This window comes from Acomys minous (genome assembly GCF_964271855.1).
Source record: "Acomys minous genome assembly, chromosome: 6".
Lineage (NCBI taxonomy): Eukaryota > Metazoa > Chordata > Mammalia > Rodentia > Muridae > Acomys > Acomys minous.
This window is the reverse complement of record NC_140487.1, coordinates 56,408,388-56,433,211: the sequence shown is the minus strand read 5'-3', so window position 1 is coordinate 56,433,211 and position 24,824 is coordinate 56,408,388. Positions and strand designations below refer to the sequence as shown.

The 24,824-nt window shown below is 40.2% G+C and overlaps 2 protein-coding genes across 4 annotated transcripts in view; one reads left to right on the top strand and one right to left on the bottom strand.

Annotated features, from left to right (window-relative positions):
* SKAP2 (src kinase associated phosphoprotein 2) overlaps nt 1-9,426 on the bottom strand; it is a 148,274-nt gene extending 138,848 nt beyond the window's left edge. For both annotated transcript variants that reach the window (XM_084784423.1, XM_084784424.1), the window contains exons 1-2: nt 9,217-9,426; nt 218-323 (exon numbers count right to left, since the gene is read on the bottom strand). In XM_084784423.1, the coding sequence (XP_084640549.1) occupies nt 218-323; nt 9,217-9,283 (173 nt within the window). In that variant the 5' untranslated portion in view covers nt 9,284-9,426. The remainder of the gene's footprint in view (nt 1-217; nt 324-9,216) is intronic.
* LOC311598889 (uncharacterized protein) overlaps nt 3,394-24,824 on the top strand; it is a 62,385-nt gene continuing 40,954 nt past the window's right edge. The window contains exons 1-2 of one of the 2 annotated variants that reach the window (XM_084784425.1): nt 3,394-4,087; nt 16,887-17,028. In XM_084784425.1, the coding sequence (XP_084640551.1) occupies nt 4,062-4,087; nt 16,887-17,028 (168 nt within the window). In that variant the 5' untranslated portion in view covers nt 3,394-4,061. The remainder of the gene's footprint in view (nt 4,088-16,886; nt 17,029-24,824) is intronic. The other variant, XR_014779690.1, reaches the window with a different exon arrangement.

The following is a 24,824-nucleotide window of genomic DNA, read 5'->3' as shown; positions in this document are numbered from 1 at the left end:
ATTTTCCACTTAGCACTCTGCTAGCATGCTTAGAAAATATATATAACTATCAACGAAATGGGTATCTGTATTTGAAATTATTATAGTGGGAATATATCCTGTCCTTTAAAAATACTTAACATTAATAAGTCATAACACAGAACTTAACTCTACAATAAACATTAATTACAGAGTTATTTCTGAGAAAAAAATTACTAATAAAAGGCAAGTAACTTACACAGACTTTACATCTTTTATCTTCTTAATGAGAGATTCTCTCTTTTCCTTTGCTTTCTTGGATAAATTTTCGCCTTTCAGTGTATCTGCTACAAATGTTTCAACATCTGAACAATGAAATATAAAAACAGGATACAAATTACAGAAAAGAACCATTTTTTGTGAAGACAAATAGGTCAATGATTATTTCTACACTTGTGTTAATATCTGTGAAATCTATGGGTGTTATCTATCAGTCCAGAGCATAACAGCTGAAGCACACTTCAAACACTAAGTTGGACAAATCAGTTCACCACTTCGCTCATAAAATCTGTATATTCTACTGATGCTTAGCACAGCAAATGCTATTTGCATGTTTGGCATCATTAAACTAGGAAGAAACACACAAGTTTTAATAAATTATGGTGCCCCATAAAACAAATTCTTTTCTATAAAGCAAGTGGAAAGCTTTTATGCAAGACTACTATATCGCTTTATAATTATTTTTAAGTTGCTATAAGAACATGTCATTTGCAGTATTTTATAAAGATAAGGCAAAGTCCAAGACAAGAGTTTGTTTTTCCCAGTGTAATCTATTTTCAGGAACATATAATATCTAATGCTAAGAGGGGGAAAATCTTTTTTTTTCCTAAAGATTCTTAAGTCATACCCTCTTCCTGGCTGCTGCCCCACCCTCACTGGCTACCCTCAGGTCAAAAGACAGCCAGCCGTGTGATCTGTGACCCCAGCTTCCCGCTCTGCATTTAGCTACCTGGAATACTAGTTAACTAAACAAGTGGAAATTGAGCTCCTCCACTATTTAAAAATATAGTGTCTAAGAAACAGATTTCTATGGCTTCATATAACATTCCCACAGTCGCTTCTGAAATGTTTGAGAACTCCTAAAAGACTGTGCTGGCTGATTCTCTCTCCTGTACAGTTCCAAGAAGTCCTTGCTGGTTTGCTTCCTAGACACCCATTATTATTGTTCATGAAATATTGAATAATGTCCACGTATTTTATTTTCAGAATTTCATGGCTCACTTTAAAGTATCTCTTAGAGAATTACATTAAAATTTTAAACATGACTACAAATCACCCATATTTCACACCAGAAAGACATATGCCTTACTTTCTTTTTGTCTAACTACTTTGTCTCCTTACTTATATTGATGAAAATATCAAAACATAACATTACACACAAGTAACAAAGCGAGCAATAATCTCAACTGTGCTTGCATTAAACCATTTAAAACCTAATATATAAAGTAGAATGCAATCAATTTTAAATTCTTCATTACCAAAAAAAAAAAAGGATTTTGCCCCAATGAGGAACATGGATGAAGCTGCTACAGATACATAATAAGTGCGTAATTTTTTGCTAAGCCAATACAAGGGGAAAAATAAGTTTCAAACATGAGACAATATCTTAACTAACTTCTGCTTTGAAACCCTTTAACAGCAAGTATATGTTAAAATTGAGTATCCAAATGAAATGAAAGCAAAATGTTCTGCCTCCTCTTTCCTTCTGTGGCCCCTAAACTACGGAGGAAAGAGGCACAGTCAAGAGGGCAGTGGATATGGGACAACTTCTCGAGTGGCTCCCAAACAGCAAAACCTGAAGCAGTAGCTGCCACCCACGGGAGCAGGCCACCTTGGGACAAGCCGACTTCAGCTGAGGAAGACGACCACTGGCTTCCCTAGTGTGGACTACGTTGTAGCAGGCGGCTGCTGCTGCTAGCTCTCCCAGACCCACCCTACCCTTGCAAGTCTCACAGGCACAGGGACAGTGAACAGTCTAGCTAATGTTATTTTCACTCAGTGTTTGTCTTTAATTCCCTCTTCCACGAGTATTTAATTGCCTATTTTACATTTTCATTATGCAATCCCAGTTTAAACAAACAAGATCTATTTTCTATCTCTGGAAGCAATAACAGAACGAATTACTACTGCCCAAGAGTTATTTCTTTAAAAGGTCATTGCGGTTTTATAAAAACTCAGAAAACAACCATTAAAAAGCTGCATGTTCTACGTGCTATTTCCTAAAAGCCTCTCCATTATGTCTTGACAACTCGATCCTATGCCTCTATTTTGAGGAAACATGTTGAAAAGAGTGTAGGAAAAATATGACTTTCTCTGGGTATGAAAAAACATCTATACTTTTAGAGTATAGTCTTTTTAATATACTTATTCCCAGGCTTTTTCCTAGAAAAAGACTTAAAAGCAACTAGGAGAATTTTTCCAAATATTGGCTTTTTTTTTTTTAATAATTCTCCAAAAGGATGCAGAAAAGAAACTGTTTTGCTGGCGGTGGTGTTTAACAAGAACTTTAGCTGGGGAAAGCTGCAATAATCGGGTTTGTTGGTTGCCCACAGACTTGGTTGGTATTTAAGCTTTTGAAGTCTAGGGTGCTTCTTAAAATACACACTGTGTCAGATCTGAGGGATGGAACACGCCAGCCTGACCGGACGCAATAACGGTACTGTGCAGTTTGCCGACTTGGCTCCCCCGCACCTTTGCCAGCTCCAGAACAGGCACCAGGGACCAGGCTGTACTGGCGTCCCCCAGCCTTGCCCCCAGAAACCAGCCCAAACCCAGACAGCCTTAAACCTCGGGGTTCTTGTCCACGTAACTGGGAACAGAGAGCTGAGCGCACAGTGCTGCTGCTGAGCGTGGGGCAGCCACGCCAGACAAATGGGGCTGGATCTGCGGCTTTGTACCTCAAAGCCAGAGTAATATTTCAAAAGCCAGCAATAAAACTCCTGGGTAAATCAAGCGTTCCTCTGGCTGGTTGGAAAAAGAGATTCGAAGCTTTTTATTGTGCTCTAAATAGCCCTGCAAATGGTGAGCTAGCCAGCCGCGGTGAGCTAGCCAGCCGCCACAGCCTTCCGTTACCTTCCTTGAGGGTCGTGTCCTCCTGTTCATATGTAGATTTCACTGACTCCTTTCTGTAATTCGGGGAAACATGGTAATTTGACTACAAGAAAAGGTCAGCCAGCGCAGCCTGGCCCCTGGGCCCGGGGAACTGAGACTCTCTTTTTCTGCGAAGGGCAGGTTTTATTTTACCCACCGGCAAGCCACTAAAAAGAGGAATAGGGAGGTGGGGAGGCGGCTGCTGGGCTCCTGCTAATAGGGCCTGGAAAAGAGGGCACCACCAACTCCACAAGCTATAGCCCCCTCCATCACTCCTTACCCCGCCGCAGCCTCGAGGGCTACAGGTCAGCACAGCCTGCACCCAACAGCGGAATCAAACCCACTCCCATGGGCCTCCAACCGCAAGTCAGCAACTGGAAAAAGTTATCTCAGTGAAAGTAAACACGGAGGTAATTTTTGCTCCTGTTACACCTTAACTTTGTCAAGAGGAAGGCGCCCAGTGAGAACAGCTGTAAAAATCTGGGGCAGGGCAGCTGAAAGATCAGATTTACAACTGCTTTGTACATAAATGTTAAGGTCTGAAAGCAAAATTAAAGGATGACGTGTTCTGGCTCAACAATCCTTACTCAGTTACGTCAGAGACCACTACCCTGCAGACATCTCCGCTGAATGGTACTTCCAGATCTTTTTGTTTTCTTTTTCTTTGTACCTATGAACCCCTAGGAAACATTGCCACCCTGCTTTCCTCTAGAGTGAATGAGAACAGGACACTCTCTCTCTCTCTCTCTCTCTCTCTTTCTCTCTCTCTCTCTCTCTTTCTCTCTCTCTCTCTCTCTCTCTCTCACACACACACACACACACACACACAACTTTCTACCAACTTCCATGAACAAAACTCTTGGCAATGATAAACTCCATCACTTAGTGAGAGAGAGCTCAGCACCTGCTCTACCAACCCCCACAACAGAACAGCCTAGAGAAAGACCTGCAGCATGGAGGTTGGGAACAAGCCACTCAGGTACTGTCCCTCTTCTCTCTCCCATTACACACTTACCACCTCTGTGATGCCCTGAATCTGCCTAAAAGAGAAAGCAAGAACTGGGGTGACTTCACCACCATTTGCTAAGTCCCAGATCAATATGAGTGACTATAAAAAAACCAATCCCACACCCCAAACGGCTTTCCTACTTAATTCCACATGCCTTCCTACCTTATGGTGTGAACCAGATTTCACTTTGTTCATTGAGCTGTCTGTTGCCCGACTTAATGTGTTAACTTAAAGCCTACACTTTCAGCCGCCATCAGAAGAGAACCACACTCCTCTCTTTTCTGTTAAAACAGGGAATGATGGTCTGACCAAACAGCTACAGAGGAAAATATTAAAAAAATCAATTAAACTGGGCACATGCATATCAATGGAGCCAAATACCCAAAGTTGGAAAATGGCTAATTGAAAAGTTATTGATTGTTCTAGTCAATGCCTTCCCTTGGATTACCTTGCACTTTTCCATGTCACAGCCAAACTGGGGACTTTTTAAAGGTGGAACAAGACACAAAGGAGCACAGATCACCAAGTGCAGTGGGTGAAGCGTGTCTGAGTTTTATAATCCAATCAGCTACAGAATTTTTGAAATTGGCTTTACAAGGTAAATGGTTTATTTTGATAAAAAGCTGAGCTGTTAAAAGATAAGGCCAGCCACCTTTTAACCTCTTTAGATTTATCTAATCAAAATCTTTTCACCACACATTTTCAAAGAAGCCAGTACACGTTTTCAAAGAAGCCACAGTGAGTAATCCATTAGTCTGAGATTTACACTGTACATACCCACCACTGGGTAGCATCCATTGTAATGTGTTCAGAATGGGATTGAAAAAGCAACGTAAACTCAGTGGAATGAAAAAGATGGACTTGGCTTTAATTGAAAAAGACAAACTAAATGAATAATGAGTATATAAAATCTAGCCTATGCCACTTTTATCACCCATATATGACACTTAATGTTCAATTTATGAGAGACAACTGAAGTGTATTTCAAATCACCAGGGGCTTTCCTCTGGTGTCTTTCTCTTCTTTCTACAAGTACTTCAAGGCAAATATCAGCAGAGATAAACATACTTGAAAGGTTTACAGCTCGCTCTGGTTTTGGTTTGGTTGTTGGTTTGTTTTGTTTTTAGTACATTTAGATGTTTTGAAAGAAACTAATGTTGATTAAGATTAGATTAACTATTTTTAAATGTGCATGTGCAAGCCATTAAGAGCCTTACTTAGTAATCCAAGGTGAAAATACTTTCAATGTCAAAATAGCCCCAACAAGAAAAAAAAAAAAAGAAGGCAATTAGCTCTTAAGATAAATAGGTAAATAATCTTCCTAATGCTATATCTTAATTTACAAATACTATTTGATACAGACAAAAATTTCTATAAACTTCTGACTCTTTGATTTGCAAACCTATGCTCCTAATTGTAAAAAAAAAAAAAGTATCTTGGAGATGCCATAGCTGATTTCATTTTCAGACCAAATGTTCTCCTATCAACTTTATACTCATTAGTGGCTGCAGCCAAAATGAGGCAGGCTTGCTCTTGCTCTGTTGGATAATCCAGGTACAAAGAAGTAGGTGACTATTGGTGACTCAGTAGGTGGCACTCTTCCCTTTGCATACCCAGCCAGTGCTCCAGGAGGAAGTTGGGGAACACTAGATGTACCATAAATAATGCTCACAAGGAAAATACAACTAAAATATTGACCAAATTATAAGTAGGAACTGGAAAGGTGAGACACAAGCCATGCTGTAAAAATCCTATATCAAGTGCCCATAAAACTATTACGAATTACATTGTGTCTTAGACTTTAAAAAAAAAAATGTTCTAGAGGGAAAAGGCAATATTTGTAATCAAAGCTGCCGTCTAGATAAAATATCAAGGTCATTTTGCCGAAACCATATAGTCACTTTGTTACGGTTTGTTTGGTTTGGTTCTAATTTTTCAGTGCACTGATAGCTGTTTTCTTCTAACACTGGCTTTATTTTCTAATTTATTAAGAAGAAGGGAACACTTTCCTTCTAAATTCTGATGTTATGAGATGAATGGATGAGAATGAATCCAAAAAAATATCTGATTGCAAATTACTACCAGGCCGGCATTTAAAGGGTGACTAGACCCTTTAGAGCAGGGGCGGCAGCAGGCAGCACTCCCAGAACTGCTGGCCTGCTCGCCTGCCAGGGGAGAGCTCACCCAAGTCAAAACCCTTCTTGCTATTGGTCCTAGTCAAAATATTTGGGTATGGGGGAAGATTAATAAATGGCCAGGACGTGGGGCTATCCTTTGGTTTTCATCATCCAGGATAAGCCTGTTCTTCCATTGTTTGGGGGGGGAAAGTGTCAAAAGTTGATTCAACAGAATTTTATATAAACTGTTCTAAAAAGAATAAGTTAATATTTCTTATTTAAAAAAATAAGCCTTCAACTTTTAGTATATTGGTGCTACAGAAAATAACTGTTCAAACTATTTTTGTCTTTCTTTTTTTTTTTTTTTCCCTTGGTTTTTCAAGACAGGGTCTCTCTGTCTTTGCTGTCCCGGACTAACTTTGTAGACCAGGCTGGCCTTGAACTCAGCGATCCGCCTGCCTCTGCCTCTCGAGTGCTAGAATTAAAGGCGTGTGCCACCACCGCCTGGGTCAAACTATTTTTTTCAACGATATTATTAACTGAGATAAGAGTAATAACTTTATTTTTGCACTTCTATACAGTGTTTTTAAAGAGGGAAGGAATGAGGAGGGGGCAAATATTAAAACGGTAGTCTAAAGCTACTATAGTCAAAAAGCAAACAATGACAAAGAAAAGACATGATTACAAAAAAAAAGTCCATTTGAACACCTATCTCTATCAAACAAATACTTAACACGTATGATCTATGGTGACTTAGATAATTCAGTGCATATAAAACATAAAATGAAATTATCACTTTCTTTCTTCTGAAAGCAAAGGGCTTGAAACTCCTGGAAAGGTTGGTTCCTTATCAGATACACACTGTGCCACACAGTTTAAGAGCCATTACTGCTTACAACTAGCAGGTTCAGTATCTCTTCTTCAGTTAAAACAAAACAAAAAAACAACAACAAAAAAAGTGCATCAGGTAAGCCAGCAATACCTCTAAAATCCAAATCAATGCAATCACTTTTCTATAATTACACAATTCTAAATTGTATCATGTACTTTCACCCAAAACACTTGAGGGATGCAATCAAGATCATGCAACAAGATTCAAAGACGAAATAACTGCTTGGACCATCTAGTCTAAAGATGTTAATTACACATAAAACCTTAACAACTTTCTTTGAATACTTAAAAGTTGTTTTAAGCTATGAAGAAGACTAGCTCACTTGCTTAGGATATATAATATCCATGAGCTAAAAATATCTTCTAAAAATAAGATGTAATGCAAATTTGTAATCTGCAAATATTTATTATTTTGATATTTGTTTTCAATCTCTCATGTATTTTATAAAAAGCTAATTTCAAACATTATGCTAGTTCAACCTCTGACTTAAAAGATGGCAAAAAGTTAGCATTAGTGGGTAAATGTGTAATTGTGAGCTGGTTACATGATACAACAGAGAGCTTCAGAAAATACTTTGTAACCTCAGAGAGTCATAGAGTGATGGGTCTCTCTCCTACTATGTTGGAAGCCTGACTGTGGACCCACAGACAGCCTGACTACTATAGGAGCTGTCAAGCTTTAAAAAGCTAAACAGAGGTACTTTAATTTTTTAATTAAAAAATTATGAGCCTAAAATAACCTGCAAAGAATGACCTTTCTGGAATAATACATTTTTCTGATCTAGTTATTGAGACAGTTTTCTAAACATGCAATTCTAGCATTGCCCCCATCACCGGCAGAAAATGTTAACTGTAGAGAGACAAAACTAGTACTCCTAGAAACTCTCACGTACTGGAATAAAACATTTCCTTAAATATACACTCACAGTTCTCTCATCATTTCTCTTAGTATATCTGTTAATGACAAGGAGCATTTCTCAGAGTGACATGGCACACCATCACGCTGCGTCATGTTCACACAAACACAGGTCTGCCCCCCCCCCACACACACAGTTGTATTTTTTGATCGTATTCATGATGACAACGACCCAACAGTTTAACAAGGTATTATATGATGCTTGTTCTCACACTGTTTCAAATGTTCATTTTAGATGATATTGTTTTAACAATTAAAATACACACCATACAGCGCAGGGATCTAGGAGAAACTTTTTAATTCAGTTACCCATTATCAATATCGGAAGAAATGTTTTAGAGACTACCAGGCTAAAACTACTCCATTTCTAGAATTGTAATACTACAAGACAAAGTTTATGATGGAACCCAAGACCATCAAGATAGGTAAAACGTGTGCTATTCTAAAAAGATGTGTTTTCTACTTTGTGCAGAAGCATCGAGTTTTCCTTGATCCTCGGTGGAAGCACACACCTCCACACAGTAGATTCATAAGAGCACGGAGGAACTACGTTTCAACTCCTCAAAGTTCCTATAGATGGGAAAGTAAAACTGAAAAGGGGAAGATGAGGGTGCAAGGACGAAGGTCTTTCATCACGTAACACAGGAAGCAGGACTTTTAACACATCCTTCCTTTTTCACTTTAATAGTTACTTAGGCTACAGAAATAGTGGCCATTTGAAAATCGGACACCCTTCAAAAATATAAACATGTTTGAGCTGACTGTTCAAGAAAATGGGCGTTTTGGAAATAGCATCTTTTCACCTTCTAACTCCCAACACCTGCGGCCCTACAGTGTGTCTTTGCTAACACCTGCATTCCTGGCCTGGCCACCCAGGAACTAGCGTTTGGACAACTACCTTGGAAGTTCTCACTCATGCATTCATCAACATTCGCTGTCTATCCATCTCCCGTCCTCACTTTCGGGCTCTCCAGGGACGATCAGATCATTTCAGCATACACTCCTATCTAGTCCCCGCACCCCTGAGACCCCTGCCTTCACCCCCGGTCCCCCACGTACGGCCCGCCCCCACTACGGCCCGCACAAGATGAAGGCTGAGCGCTTCTGTCCCTGCCGGCTCGCCGTCCCCCGCGCCCCCGCCCCCCAGTGTCACCGCCCCCTTCCCCGCTCTTTACCTGCCAACAGGTTCCTAATTTCCTCAGGGAGAGGGCCGGGAGAGGAGGTGCTGCTAGGGTTGGGCATGGTTGTGGTCTGAACCTAGACTCACGCCAGTGGTCCGAGTGAGCACCGCGAGGCTGCGACTCCAGACACGGCCAGGCCGAGACTCACAACAAGGAAGTCAGTGGCTCTTTAGCCAGCAGTCGCTGGACGCCCGGCCCTGCCCTGCCCTGGAGAAAGGGGCGGGGCTGTGGGGGAGAGGGCGGGGAGACCGGCCTTCAAGCCCGACTGCGCTTGCGCGGCCCTGGCTTTCTGAGCGTCCGAAGAAAGCGCCTCCGGGTAGGCCACGCCCACATACCTCCGGGCAGGCCACGCCCATACGCGGAGGCGGAGCAAGAGGCGGGGCCGCCGAGACAAGGGAGCGGATTGGAGCCGTGTCACCTGACCAGGCCTTGAAGCGCCTCCGCGCCATTTTTGGTTCTGGTACCTCGGCTACACCCCATTCTTTCTCCAGGATTCCGGAAAATGACGTCTCTGCAGATCTTACACGCTTTCTGGTCAAAGGGCCACCTGATTAGTGGTCGTTCCCCCCCAAGACTTAAACCCCTTGCCTGGTAACCCCGTAGGAAGAGTCCATCACCAGCCCCAGGCTTGCATTGGCCGCCTTTGTCTGCCTGAATGAAGGTAACAAAGTCCCAGTTTCCGCCCGTCCTTCCAGAGCGTCCCAGTGCAAGGACGGCGGGGCGTTCTGATTGGCCCGGACTTTACTTTTCTACTCATTCTTGGGGTGATTGATTTCCCTGGCTCTGAGGGAAGAAGTTCTAGATATCCTTTCTTGGGGTGGGCACCAGAAAGCTAAGTAGATACTGCTGTCCACCTTTAAGTATTTTTAATTTTCTAATGGTGTTTAGAATAATAAAAATAGAAAATCTGCCTTCTTCAATTTAGTAAGCAAAGATTGAGGCTTTAAATCTTACAGATTTACTCTTAAAACGCAAAAGACAAGTTCTGGCACCTTTAGTCTTTAAAATTTGTGTGTGGGTGTGTGTGTGTAGAAATGATAATTACATTGAAGTGCCATTAACCTTTAATCACTTAAAACCTGTGTAGACATATTTATAATCAAAGTAAATGAAGCTACCAGAGCCACTGAAGAATACAAAAGAGGCTGCCTGATAGGAGTCTTCAGCTAGAAACTGACAAGGCAAAACACTTTGATTATCCACTGTGTATTTCTTTTGGTTTAAAAAAAAAATGCTTAATTTGCACCCTCCATCTTTCCTTTGGCCAAGCACACCATTTTCAAAATGACACATGAATATCACCTTACCTACATTTCTCTTCTTAGAAGCAGTGACAATCATGATTTCTCCTAGTGTTATGGGGTCCATTTAAAACCATCATAACTCAAACGCCATGTCAATGCAGATGACAAAAAATGTATTGTAATCAAGCCACCCCTGACCTATCAGGGCCTCAGAACTGCAACCCAAGCCAGATTATCACAGACTATGTAAACTTGCAAACATCTGTGCCAAATTATTGTTATATTTTCCCACCAATCAGGATTAAGAGTTGGCCCCTGGGCCTAGAAACATAAATGTGTTTGACCCTGCCAGCAAGATGCGGATGACTGGACTCCAACAACTGTCTCCTTATATGTTGTCCTTGAGATGGCTAGATTAGACAACTGTTTCCTTACAACAGAAGCCATTCCGTTATTGGAAAGTCCCCAGCTCCCCTAGATCCTGGGACCTTAGTTTCCCCCCATGATAAAATGGAGTCTGAAAACAAAATGGCAGTACTTAGAACAGGTTTCATTTGCTTGTTCCCAACACTAGGTACTAATGTTGTACTCTGAATGTTGTGTCAAAGCTCCAATCAAGATATAAATTGCTTATTCCTCTACCCTCCAGCTTCTTTTTATTTTTATTTTATTTATTTATTTATGTATTTATTTATTTTGTTTTCAAGACAGGGTCTAACTATGTGGCTCTGGGTGTCTTAGAACTCATGTAAACCAGGCTGCCCTTCAACTCACAGAAATCCACCTACTTCTACATTAAGAGTGCTGGAATTAAAGGCGTGTGCAACTATGCCCAGCTTCTCTTTTTCTTTTTCTGTCCTCCCCCCTTCCCCAGCTTTCTTTAAACCAATGTTTCTAATACTTAAGCTGCCTTAGATCTCTAACATCCTACCCAAGAGATTCTGATTAAATGGAAAACAGTCTCTAATATATAAATATAAGCTGTGTTGAGATTTGAATTTTGAGAACCATTTTACTACTATCCTAATTCCTACAGAGTAAAATTTTCAATAAGTATCATCTCTAGCTAGAATAATAGCTCTACTAACATTTCATCAAAAAGTGTTAGGGCTCAGAGCATGTGCTTAGTGTGCACAATTCCCAACACCAAATAAATAAAGACCTGAAGTTTTCAGATAGTACTAGTAAAAATTAAGACGCAAATGTACTATGACATTTATGCAATTCTCAGACAATACAGAACACTAATTTTTAAAGGGAAAAAATAGAATATTTACGTGCCCATGTCTTACAAAACAGCAAGGAAAAAACTTAACAATTGTAGTAAAACATGCAAAATAATAACAAAAATGATACCTCCAAAGTGTCTGTTTAACCAAAATGGGATCCAAAGTCCCTACTCAGATGAGCAATGTGATAAATTATAAAAAGAGTGATAAAAATTAGATTTCTTTTTTGTGGAGTTAAAAGTGATTCATTCTTCTGACTTGAAAGAATTTAGAACTATTATTAAAATACAAAATTATCCACTTTTCTAAATAAGAAAAAATATTTCATAGACAATATATGTTAGGAAAAATTATTCCTGCCTTTACTGTAGCCTAATTATGTCCTGTCATATTTTTAAGAGCCTCTAAATATCCCAATACTTTGTTGCCTTCAGATAGAACTGACCACATATATATTTTTATTCTTGTGTCTTATTTATCTTACTCTGCTCCTTCCACAAAGGAATTGAGGTGATTTGCTCTGTATCAAATAGACAGCTCTCTAGAGTACATCAAATGGACAGTGTCTACTCTGCTTATTATGACAAGTCACTCTTGTTAGCAAGAGACAAGAAGCTATTAAAATTGCCTTAAAATGTATAGCTTCTGGTAGTCCAAATCAAAAATACAGTAACAGAATATGGACTTTTTTTTATGAAACACACTTCCCCTATTTAGAAAACCATTCTCAGACACAGGTCCATGATGGATTCACTTAAGCAGTGCTTTGTATATCCCATTATTTTTACTGTTTGTTATTAAAGTTACTGGATTGATTGTAAGATGGAAAGAGAGGCTGAAAGAAATGGTTCCTTATTTCTCATTTCCAAATGTTTCCGTAACAAAAACTAATAAAGAAATAAAATAATGCTTTTCGTATTTTAGTTTGATGATGATGATGATGATGATAAATGAAACTTTAAATCTGAACACCAAAGAGATTGAGGCCTCCATACCATTCCACAGAAAAATACTAGACTCTAGAAACGTGTCTTGATTTTTTTCCCCTCAAAAATAGATCCTCCATTTCAAAGAAAATACATATATATATATATCTAAAACTAACCCCCTTCTTATGACTTTCAAAGTAAATGTGGAATGCTGAACAGGCCTATAGTTTAAACATTTAGATGTGCCTGGAAGAAAAGCAGACAATAGCCAAACAATTTAATTCTTTTCCTCTTATCTTCATTTTGTTTAGCTTTCTTAGGCATATAGGAGAAAGATTATCCTTAGGCATAAAATCTGTTATTTATTCATGCATAATGAAAGTTAACTTCATAGTTTTTGTTACACAGCTATGATGCTCAAGAAGATGGCTCAGAGGTTAAGAACACTGACTGCTCTTCCGGAGGTCCCGAGTTCAATTCCCAGGAACCACCTGGTGGCTGACAACCACCTATAATGTGATCTGATGCCCTCTTCTGGCTTTCAGGTGTACATGAGGCAGAGCACTGTATACTTAATAATAAATAAATAAATCTTAAAAAAAAAAAATCCATGAGCAAATTGACATGATTCTGACTTAGCATCTCTTAGGCTCAGTGGCAGTCATTCACAGATTTGACCATAGCTAAGAACGTAGCTAAGAAGATCTGACTGAAGATACCTCACCCATGGGCTGCCTTCATTCCTCTTTGAACACTGGAAAAGGGCCTTAGTTCTTGATAATATGGGTTTTTCTTCAGGGCAGACGAGTGCCCTTTCCATATAGCGACTGGCTTTTCCAGGGCAAGTACTAAGAGATGGAGCAACCAAACCAGAGTTGTGCCCTTGTAAGCTGAGTGTTAGACAGGGGAAATAATTGAGGTGGTATTTACTTCCTAAGTTTAACCCATTAAAAACTTCTAAACCTGTCGTTCCCGTCATCTAGCAATGGTTTTTAAAGGGTATTTAGAAATGAAGATTTGTTTTCTTTCCTAACTTATCTTTGTTTCCATTTGAGGTTTCTAGATATGGTGTGAGTTTGTCATTGTATAGCAAGAATCAAGAAAAAAAATTTGTATTCTCATTGAAATTTATCCACCCTAAAATATGTGACATTGAACTCAACGAGAATTAGAAAATTCTGATAGAAATAGCTCATGATTGAGCTTTTAGGTCATAATTTCTTTGTGTTGTGTTGTTTGTGCCAGTGATCCGAAGCCACAGCCTATGCTTGCTAGGCAAGTGTTCTGCCGCTGAGCTACATTCCCAGCCTACAACATAGTCATCACTCTTATTATTAGTATAGTTTATTAAGATAGCAAGTCAATAAATGTATCCATTCAATTTACTATCCTTTTTATTTGCATACACATATACTCAGTTTCTTTTCTGTCTAGGCCAATCATGTTAATACAAGAAGAATAAACAATTTTACATGGATTGGATTTGAGTTCCAAGATGTTCTGTCTTTAGCATTCTGCACATTAGGAATAAGATGAAAGAACCACCTCTCCAGTTGTGGACCTGTCAGAGAACTGGTTCATATCCAGTTGTAATCCTCTCCCTTTCCAGACTATGAGTGCTCGCTCACACAGCTCACCAGCCAACAAAAGGCCTCACGCATGCTAAACACACAACTGAGCCCTACCACCAGCCCAGCTGTAAGGTCAGTTTGGATGACAATCTAGTTCTAGCCTGTTCTCCTACCTCTAACTGGCTCTGAGACCAAGTCTGTTTTTGTTTTGTTTTGTTTTTAATGTCTCTCTTTTTAAAATATTTTTATTTAATTTTAATTTATATGTATTGGTGTGAAGGTGTCAGATCTTGGAGTTACAGACAGTTGTGAGCTGCCATGTGGGTGCTGGGAATTGAACCCAGGTCCTTTGGAAGAGCAGGTAGTGAGTGTTCTTAACCGCTGAGCCATCTCTCCAGCCCCTGAGACCAAGTCTTAATTAAACCTACTTCCAGTAAAGGGACATGTTTGGTCTTGATGACATCTAGTCTTCCTGGAGGATAATTGTCTCGCTCGCTGTTACAAATTGAATATGAAATAGATCCCCACAGATTAATATGTTTCAACATTTGGTCCCCCCAACTGGTAGTGCTGTTTGTGGGATCTTTTGGACATGAGACCTAGTTGGCAGATTGTAGCACCCTAGTCTCTGCTACCAGACCACACAGTGTAACCAGCTGCCTCATATATGTCAAGCAGGTACAGCTGCCAGGCCTCCCCACCGTGGTAGACTGCACCTTCTCAAACTGATCCAAAATAAATCAGTTTAAGTTGCTCGTTTAAAACATTTTATTACTGGATAAGGAAAATAACCAATGCATTCACAGTCTTACATAATGGTGTTCTCTTCTACCTGGACCTCCTGAGAAGAGAGGAACCTAAGCCTCTGTGTTGCCATCAGCCACTTAGCAGTCTCAGTCCCCAAGGCTCACTAAGAAAGTGCAGAGGAAATACTCCTTCATCATGACCTAAAGTCCAATGAGCAGCTCTCCTCCATGTGAACTTTTTTACTCCTGCTCTGGATCATAAGGTTAGTTTAAGCCATGAATGAGTACATAGAAAACATGTTTTCCTCCCTTTTAACTCTTTTCATCCAAGTCTCTGCTTTCTCCTTGAGAGGCACAATGGCTGACCTTGAAAATTCTGTTTTATTCCTGTTCATCACAGAGTTAGGAAGTTATCCTTCAGTAAAGGGTATGGTACAAGGCTCCTTGTGTAATTTAAATTTACCCAGCACTCCTATTCTCAATATGGGCCTGATCATCACTCCCTGAAACTCTTCCAATCGAGATTAAAAGTTTAACTGAGAAACCTTGGTCTGTGAAGCCATGTCTTACGGTACTGCACTGCGTATGCTGCAGGCCAGCCATGGTCGCCCCAAGCCTATTTCCCCAGCTACTTAAGAGATGAGGCAGAAGCCTGGCAAATCCATGGCCTATGTTGGTTATGTTTAACACCAGCCTGGGCACGTCGTGACATTATCCAAAATAAAAAGTAAAAAAGGAGGAGGAGGAGGTTGGAGCTATGTTATGCGGTGCCCATTGCTTTCTCTTTAATAATTCTGATCCCCATAACCTCCTGTCAGTGCTTAATGAAAAGACACCGAAGAGCATGGCCACCTTGTTAGGCAAGCTCGTGGTTGGGTTTCAGGCACAACTTTACCCAGGTGAGTTATTTTTGTTACAGGGCTTTTATTTTTGCTTCTTTACTGTGGCAAGTAAAAACATGAATCGAGGTCAAGCAAACTTTTCCAATACACTTCTAAAGATCTCTTTATAGCTAGATTAGCAGAAATTCTGCAACATGAAATAAGTAAAACAGGTCTGAGTTCCTTCCCCTATGTCAATATAAAACAGTGAGCTGTGACCAGGGCCCTTCCTGTTATTGTAGTGTCCTTATTCTCACCAGGCATTTTAAAAATACCAAGCTGTCTACAACAACGGTAATTTAGTGGGTTTGCGTTAATATATTCATGAAGGGTCTTGATGGATTTGATAACCATAAGCAGCTGTTAACATTAAATTGCCATTTAATTTTTTTCAGTGACTTTCAAAGTTGTCAATATTAAATGTAGCGCCTTACAAATTACTACTATAAGACCAATAAGAATAAAATTAAATATTGTTTAAAAGTCTCAACCAAGTTCTTTTTTTTTTTTCTACAGTATGCCACTACAAAGAAATCAGAAACACACAGAGACATGTTTTCCTCAGCCTTAAGCACTACCGCCTTATGTATTTGCCCATAATTTGCATCAGATGTTACTATATACTCAGAAATTTTCTCACACCTGCTTAACTTTGTTTATTCTTAGGATAAGGTCTCATTATATAATCCAGTCCTATCTTGATTTTGCCAATACTGGTATTTTAGGCATGCATCACCGTTCCTGGCCACCTCCCTTTAATATCTGAGCTTTCCCCGCATCCCATCCGTCATATCTGTGCCATCCTATTCCAGAACGCAAGCAAGGTTCATTCCCAGCAACATAAAGAATTTGGGTCTCCGTTCTTTCCCTTTATTTTTCTCCTTGTTGGATGACTGCTTTAATGTCTCCGTCGTCCTGATTTCGGTAGACAGAGTCAGTACTGCTGACACCTAGGCAGTGTTCACAGTGTGGGATCTGTTCCAGCCATGTCAAGAAGGAAACCAGGAGGCCCACAGTTCTCCTTGCTGACGTGATTCACTGCCTTCTGTCCATTTGTTCCGCAGCCTAAAGGCCACAGTGTATATTGAAAACCAAGATCCTTCCTGTTTAAGCTTTCTACCTTGGCCCAAGCTCCACACTTCCTCACCAAGAGCCGTCATTAAAACAGGGACTCGCAAGCCTGATTTCTGCCAGCTCATTTTACATGTAAGAATATTTAATTTTACTTTTTTTTTTTTAAATGAGACAGGGTTTCTCGCTGTGTATCCTTGACTATCCTGGACTCGCTTTGTAGACCAGGCTGGCCTTGAACTCACAGCAATCCGCCTGCCTCTGCCTCCCGAGTGCTGGGATTAAAGGCGTGCACCACCACGCCTAATTTTACCTTTTTCAATGTTTGCATAAAGAGATGAAAAAATTAGCTTTATATTTTTAGGCAGTGTTGGCAAATGTATTGTTTTTAACTCTTAGCTTGCTGGAACAGAAAAAGGGACTTCCTGCAACATTCCCAATTAACATGATTCCTCTCACTGCACCTGTCTGCTGCTGTACACCAGATAAAGTTATTCCTCATTTTTATAACTTCAAATAAAGTATAACTCTGATCACTGGAGAAAAATAATTGATAAATACATGGAATATTTTCAAGGAAATATTTCTATTCCAAAAAATAGAAAAGCCTGCAGCTATACACAAAAGAACAAATTTTAGCTAATATTTAAAACAATTCTCTGTGGCAGATAGCAGAAAATGCCTTCTGCTATTTGGAATATATGTTTGTATGACTGTGTGTGGAAATATATGTATGAGTATGTGTACATGTGTGTATGTTTGGGTTTTTTAGCAATTGTTTCTGTTTCTCCCTTGAAATTTATTTCTCATGATTTAAAGTTTCAATCACAAAAATTTTCAGGCATTTGAGTATGTCAGTCTAGACATGATATGTCATGATGAATATGTAGCTCGATGAGAGGGCTTGACCAGCAAAAGATGCAGGCCCTGGGTTCACGCCTGTCCATTAATTTAAAACAAAACAAAAATATAATTGTAAATAGAAGGCAGGTGTGGAGATGGAGTAACGGACAGAAAACTTCCCATTTTTGTATCATTTCTTAACTTCAAGGAGAAAGTACTCATGTGAAGTGCAGTAACTTTTACACGTGATACACTGATAAAAGTCTTCGATCTCTCTCCCATCCTTGGCTTGTGATGAAAGGTAAAAGGAAAGAAAATGTCCATCAAAGTAAGCCGGGAAGCCCTAGTATAAACCAAAGTCAATAGATAATTATAAAAACGTAAAGTTTTATCCCTTTTTTTTCCCTAGTTAAACTGTCTTTGTAGGGATGTTTGTAGAGTTCATTGTCTCCTGTGCCAGAGAGCTTTGGATTTTCATTGAATATTCTTTTCAATAGCAAGAGCCTCTGAATACAGTACCCATCTCATGCTGGTGTCCCTAAAAGAAGGCCAGGAGAGCCAGTGCATAGGCAAATGAAAGCCATTAGTTTAATCATGGTGGCCCCCGTGCTTCCTCACACGTGCACAGGCACCTGCGTTACCTCTGTCACTGAAGCTTCCTCCGCAGGGAAATTTTCAAGTCTACATTTTCCATTGTTTTGAGAATTTACTGCCTTTATGTAATCGCTTTATGCAACAACAAATCAGGAAACCATTACAAAATTCAGATGAAGCAGCCGTTCTCCCTGCCTGGGTTAAATTGTGATTTGAAGACATGTAATTGAAAATCTGCTCCTAAAATACATCTTCTGATGAGCTGGAATCAGAAGCATGTCTTTTCTCTCTGGTTACTTTAAAAATCCTTTTTTATGTGGGGTAAGCAAATTCAATTTATTTTTACTGAAACACATAATCAGACAGCATTCAATATTCAGAGCTAGGGGTGTAGCTTAGAGGTACATCGCTTGTGTAGTGTTCTTGAGGCCCTGGTTCAATCCCTAATATGGCATGCATAAACATAGATAGATAGATAGATAGATAGATAGATAGATAGATAGATAGATAGACAAATTGAAATAACTGTGAAGCATTTAACGTTTCTCTACAATACCCCTCTCTTTTATTAAAACAGTATCACTAACTCCCATGGCAATGGATTCCATATAAGCAAGTAAACACTAACATGTAGCATAAGAAATCTTGGTCAACTCTTGGTGTAAACACGTTGTTTCAGTAAAGCCTGTTAGAGATAACTTTTTCTGTATATGTATGTATAACTACTCAACAATGCTCTCATAAGATTTTATATGTACAATTTGAAAGCTACAACTATAGGAAACAAAATCCTGAAAACTTAATATCTAGGTTGCACCCATATACCCTGGGTATTAGGATTTTTACTTTATAAAAATACTGTGGTGCATTTTGATATACTGAGTTATTCTCTAGAAATGAGGACATTGCCATGAAGAGAGATGGATTTGGCTTCAGCCTGGATAAAGAAGTATAAAAAAGTACCACCCAGACAAGCACTGAGAAGGTGCAATGGCAACTGAGGGAGGGGAGGTTGTTAGCCAGGACGCTTCAGAGAAAACAAGGCCAAAAAAAAAAAAAAAAAAAAAAAAAAATAGGGATAATCCTGTTGAGAGAACAAGGAAGATAGGCTGGTCTTTCATACAGACTTGCTGAGATCGTACGTGCTGAGTCCAAAGCACAGGGAGAGAAGTTACCCTTGGGTGGAAGAGACACAGCCTTGTAATTCAGAGAAGGGAGCCCAGAAAGGATAGACAGGATGGGTCTGGACATTTGATGCTAGAAAACAGAGAGACTCCCCGTTAGAAGGCTTCTGGGTTTTGCCGTGAAGGCTGAGATCGTCTACTGAATATGTGGAGAGGGAATAGAAATTTGCTTTTTTTAATGTTTAATAAAATTAACTAGTCTGGTAGCTTTTGGCTAGTGTTCAATGTCATTAAGTAGGCAAGTGTGCTGTTTTGATATTGTGCACAGCAAAATGGCTTTTCATATGCTCTTGGGAACACAGCAGGTGCTGATCTCCTCTACTATAATTTACATATTGATTTTTTTCATTAAAGAATGTCAGGAACTTCAACTGAGATAGGAATTTGGGCCTCGCCTTGCATTTACAGTTCAGTATCTATTTTCTAAATTTTATTTTTATGTATTATTCTATATACACATATGAATTCAGGTGTGTGTCTGTGTGTGTGTGTGTGTGTGTGTGTGTGTGTGTGTGTGTGCACGTGCATGTAGGAAGGAGCAGTGTATATGCAAGTGAAGGTGCCAGAAAGATCCCCTGGGACTGGGTTACAGTGATTGTGAGCTACCCAGTGTGTGTGCCGGGGTTCTCTATAGGGGCAGCGTGTTGTCGAGATGTAGCCGCTTACCTGCAAGCCCTCAGATCAGTGAATCTTAAAGTTACCATGGTTGTTAGAGTTAGGGATACCTGTAAATGACTAAAAGCTCCAAATACAGTGACTAATGCAACACAAACGATTTGGTGCGGGGGGGGGGGGGGGGGAATGAGTTGACTGAAATAGGATCTCATTTATTCCTAGGCTGGTCTTGAACTTTCAATCCTCCTGCCTTAGCTTTCTCGGTGCTGGGATCACAGAATTGTCCCACCATGCCCAACTTCTTGCTTACTTTTTAGAGTCTTAAGTTTGCAGTCAGAGCCGGTCGGGCCTCCCCGTGCACACTCTGGCTCTTTGGTTCTTTCGTAATACCAGCTTTCAACCTCCCTGTCCAAGGTGATCCGTATTCTCAGTAAGAAGTTGGAAGAGGCCAGGTGTCATGGCACACACCTTTAATCCCAGCACTCAGGGAGACAGAGGCAGGAGGATTGCTGTAAGTTTGAGGCCAGCCTGGTCTACAGAGTGAATCCAGAACAGCCAAGGCTACACAGAGAAACCCTGTCTCAAAAAAAAAAAAAAACAAAAAAACAAAACAAACAAACAAACAAAAAAAAAGGCAGAGGCAGATGGATAGCTGTGAGTTCGAGGCCAGCCTGGTCTACAAAGCGAGTCTAGGACAGCCAAAGCTACACAGAGAACCCCTGTCTCGAGAAAACAAAACAAAACAAAACAAAACAAAAACAACCAAAAAGAAGAAGTCGGAAGAATGCCAAGGAAGAGGAACCACAAACATGCTTCAAAGAGCAGAAACTTACAGAAGGTTCTCAAGCTTCCGCAGGGCAATTCCACTCACATCTCAAAAGTCAAAGCCGGCGTACATGGCAATGCTAACTCAAAGAGCTTGAGACTGTTTATTCAAGGTGGCCCTGTGTCCACCTAAGACTTCTATCACAGTGGAGGGAGAGGAGCAGATGCTAAAGGATGGCACAACCACAGAGTGGGTTTCTTCTTGCTGAGCAAGAACAGACTATAAACAGAACTCGTGCCAGCTCTCAGCTCCAACATCCCAGAGAACACGTATAAACAGAAACCTGATGAACTGTCTCTGCTGCCCGTTTGCCTCCTGCTAGCCCTTTCTCCTCATCCATTCTGATTGAACGTTTTTGTGTCTTACAGAGTCTATACCTTTGTTTCTGTGTTTGGATTTGATTTTAAAAATTAAAAAAATCCTTCTTTACGAAGGTCTTCTGAACTCGGAGTAATACCAACCTGTTCAGGTCCAGATAAAAGGAAAAATAATTTATATCTATTTTTCTGTGTATGCCAAGAGGCTCGAAATGGATTTTTCAGGGCTCAAGAGGCCAAATACTTACTGTAGGAAAGAAAAAAAAATCAGTATTTCCCTTACCAATCTTAAGCCTGGAGTGTAAGGCTTCTGTAATAAAAGACAGGCTCCCAAGACTGAAGCATACACATTAATTTAATGTCAGTTTTATGTTGAAGAAGAACTCTTCAGAAACTTGGAAAGCTTTCTGCTTTTGTGGACTGCCATGCAGAAGTGTGACCAGACACCAAAGGTGTAATGTACTCACAAACTCAGGGCCAGGGGCTCAGCAAGACCCACTTGTTCATAAATTTTCTCTGCATCTTCATACATTCTCTTTAGATATAGGAAAGATGCCCCTGAAATGAGCAGCTCAAAAAATTTTTTAATTTAGAAAAATTTAAGTATTCATTTTATGTGTATGACTATTTTTCCTGCCTGTGTGCTTATGCTCTATGTGAGTGCATCATGCCCATGGGGATAAAAAGGGGGCACTGGATCCCCTTGAGCCACATACAGTTGTGAACCCCCATATGGATACTGAGAAGTGAACCTAGTCCTCTGGAAAAACAGCCAGTGCTCTTAACCATGAAGCCATCTCTCTAGTCCGTCTTTAAAGACTGACGTTAGAGGACAGCCAGAGAACTAATTCTTCCATGGTCCGCTTTGAGGAAGAAAGGCAGGCAACAGCCAGAAGACTCTCACTGTCTTCTCACATGCCAGGGGGCCATCTGCTGAAGCAGCGTTCCTAAGCTCTGTCTCTGTTACTGCACTATCACAGAAGGCCTTAGGTGTGGACCCCACTCTGTTAGCTAAGGCAGAATACTGTACGATCAACTGAATTCCCAAAGTAAGCATATTCACCCGTGGTCTGGAGAGATGCTCAGCCACTAACTTCGTAGTCTGCTCTTGCAGAGGATGAGAATTGGGTTCCCAGCACCCACACCAAGCAGCTCACAACTAGCTGTACCCCCATATCCAAGAGCCTCTGGCCGCTGTGGACACATGTAAATGATTAAAAATAAAATAAATCTTTCCTTTTTTAAAAAAAGTGGATTCAAATTCATCTGATTTTAACCAAGCTTGAGTTATGCTATTGCACTCTTTATTTTTTTGTTTTTTATTTATTTTTTGAGAATTCCGTATAGTGTATTTTATCATATTCCTTCCCGTTCCCCATCTCTTCCCAGATCTTCTCTCAGCTTCATGTTCTTTCTATCGCTGGAAAAAAATAAAAAATAAAAATAAAAATAAAACAACTAAAATACATGGAGTCTAGTTTGTGTTGGTCAACTACTCTGGAGCATGGGGCCTGCCCAGGAGTGTGGCTGATAGAACTGGATCGCTCTATTGAAGAAAATTGTTCCCCTCTCCCAACAATTTTCAGACAGTTTCTAGGTTTGAGGTGGGACTCTGAGCCCACTCCCGTCTTCCACGGGAAGACCTCGGCAGCTCCTGTGCATGCTGTCACAGTCTGTGAGTTCTTAGTGCATTAGCCCTGCTGTGTCTAGAAAATGCTAGTTCCTTAAAGTCATCCATCACTTCTGGCTCTTTCAGTCTTTCTTCCCCATCTTCCCTGAGGCTTGAGGTGAGGAGGGTGATAAAGGTGTCCGTTCAGGCGGAGCACCCTGGAGTGCTCTTTCACTCTGCACACTGTCCAGCCACTCTACATAAGGTTCACTGAGGGGTCTGTCCCAAACTATAAGGCGGGGAGAGAGAGAGAGAGAGAGAGAGAGAGAGAGAGAGAGAGAGAGAGAGAGAGAGAGAGAGAGAAGAAAACACCCAGTGTCTACTTCTGCCCATAAGTACCCATGCACACAAAAAGGCATAGTCATCTTTATTTTTATTTAATTTAAAATGTGAGTATAAAACATTCTTATTATAAAAGTCCTGACAGAAAGTGAGTAGTAGCTTTTCCCTAAGATTATTTCTATGAATTACAGTCTTTCCAAAATGCCTTCTAAAAAAGTATGTACTAATTTGAATTCCGGTATTCTTAAACATAGTTGCAAATAAATGTGCCTAATAACTTGTTAGTAATCTGCCCAGAGACTGTGCATATTTATTGGTTGTTATTCTAATTTGGCTTGAAGCCTTCCTGTGAATTCAGGATTTTAATCATCCACCTTTTAAGCCTGTAAATAAGAAATAAACTCCAAGGTGCTCAATAGTAACCCCGTGGTGTGCCAAGAACTGAATTTGAACTTACTGCTTTATGGTATTATAATCTAATCGTGGACCTACATTTTAAGCCAATTTTTTCAACTATTAGCATATTTGCTTCTGAAATGAACATTAAGGGCAGTTAGGATTTTTGGGGGGTGAGGTTGGTTTTTCGAGACAGAGTTTCTTGTGTAACCCTGGCTGTGCTGGACTCACCTTGTAAACTAGGCTGGCCTTGAACTCACAGAGATCCACTAGGTTCTGCCTCCCCAAGCGATGGAATCAAAGGCATGCGCCACTGCACCTGGCCAAGGATAGTTACTTTTTTTTCCAGAGTGAAGCCTACAGAAAAATATTAGTAAAGAGTGGAATATTGTCAAATCGATGAACATAGATATCAGCTACTCTGCTGGTCACTTAATTAGTCCTATTACTTAGGACAGAAGTTATATTTATGACCAGTGTGGTATCCTTTCCCAAGCGGACCTCATTAGCCAACAGTTATGGAGACTAATTTTTTTTTTTAATCCGCTAACAAAAGGAATAGCAGGCTGGAAACAGTGTGATTCCTGTAGAGATTCTGAGAGGTGCTTCATCTTCAGTCTTCGCAGCATCTCTGCGGCCATGAGGAGCTATTGTGTCTCCCTTTTGTATGGTATTACTGAAGAGACAAAAAAATGAACCTCTGGTGGGGAGAGTTCTGATTCTGGATGGCTCAGTCTTGACCTCAACCATGTCAATCACTCTGTAGACATCCAGCAAGGACGTCAAGCCTAAAGTCACCCTGCTCTCCCACAAGAGCCCACAGCGTCTCTCTGAATGTCCCTGAGGCTTTTGCATCCTGCCCATCTTTCTCACTCACATTTTAAAGAGCCTCCTTCCCTGATGCCAATACCTCTTCTCTTCACACTTGGCCTTTTCAAGGTTGGCTTAGGGTGGGGATTTATAGTCCAGGGACAACTTTGAGCAAGAAAAATGGATGTTCTCCTCTCGAACTAAATCACAGCCCCGTTCTTGTAACAGCTGTAAAATGAGGTTGTCAAATTCCCATTACATCTAATTCTCTAGGCCTAAACCTACAAGACCAGAAAAGTATTTATTCAACTGATGTTCATAGTTTTCTGCAAGGTTGTCAGTGGATGAAAGAAAAAAATGTTAGGTCAGTGTCTAAAGGGCTTAAAGTAAATCTG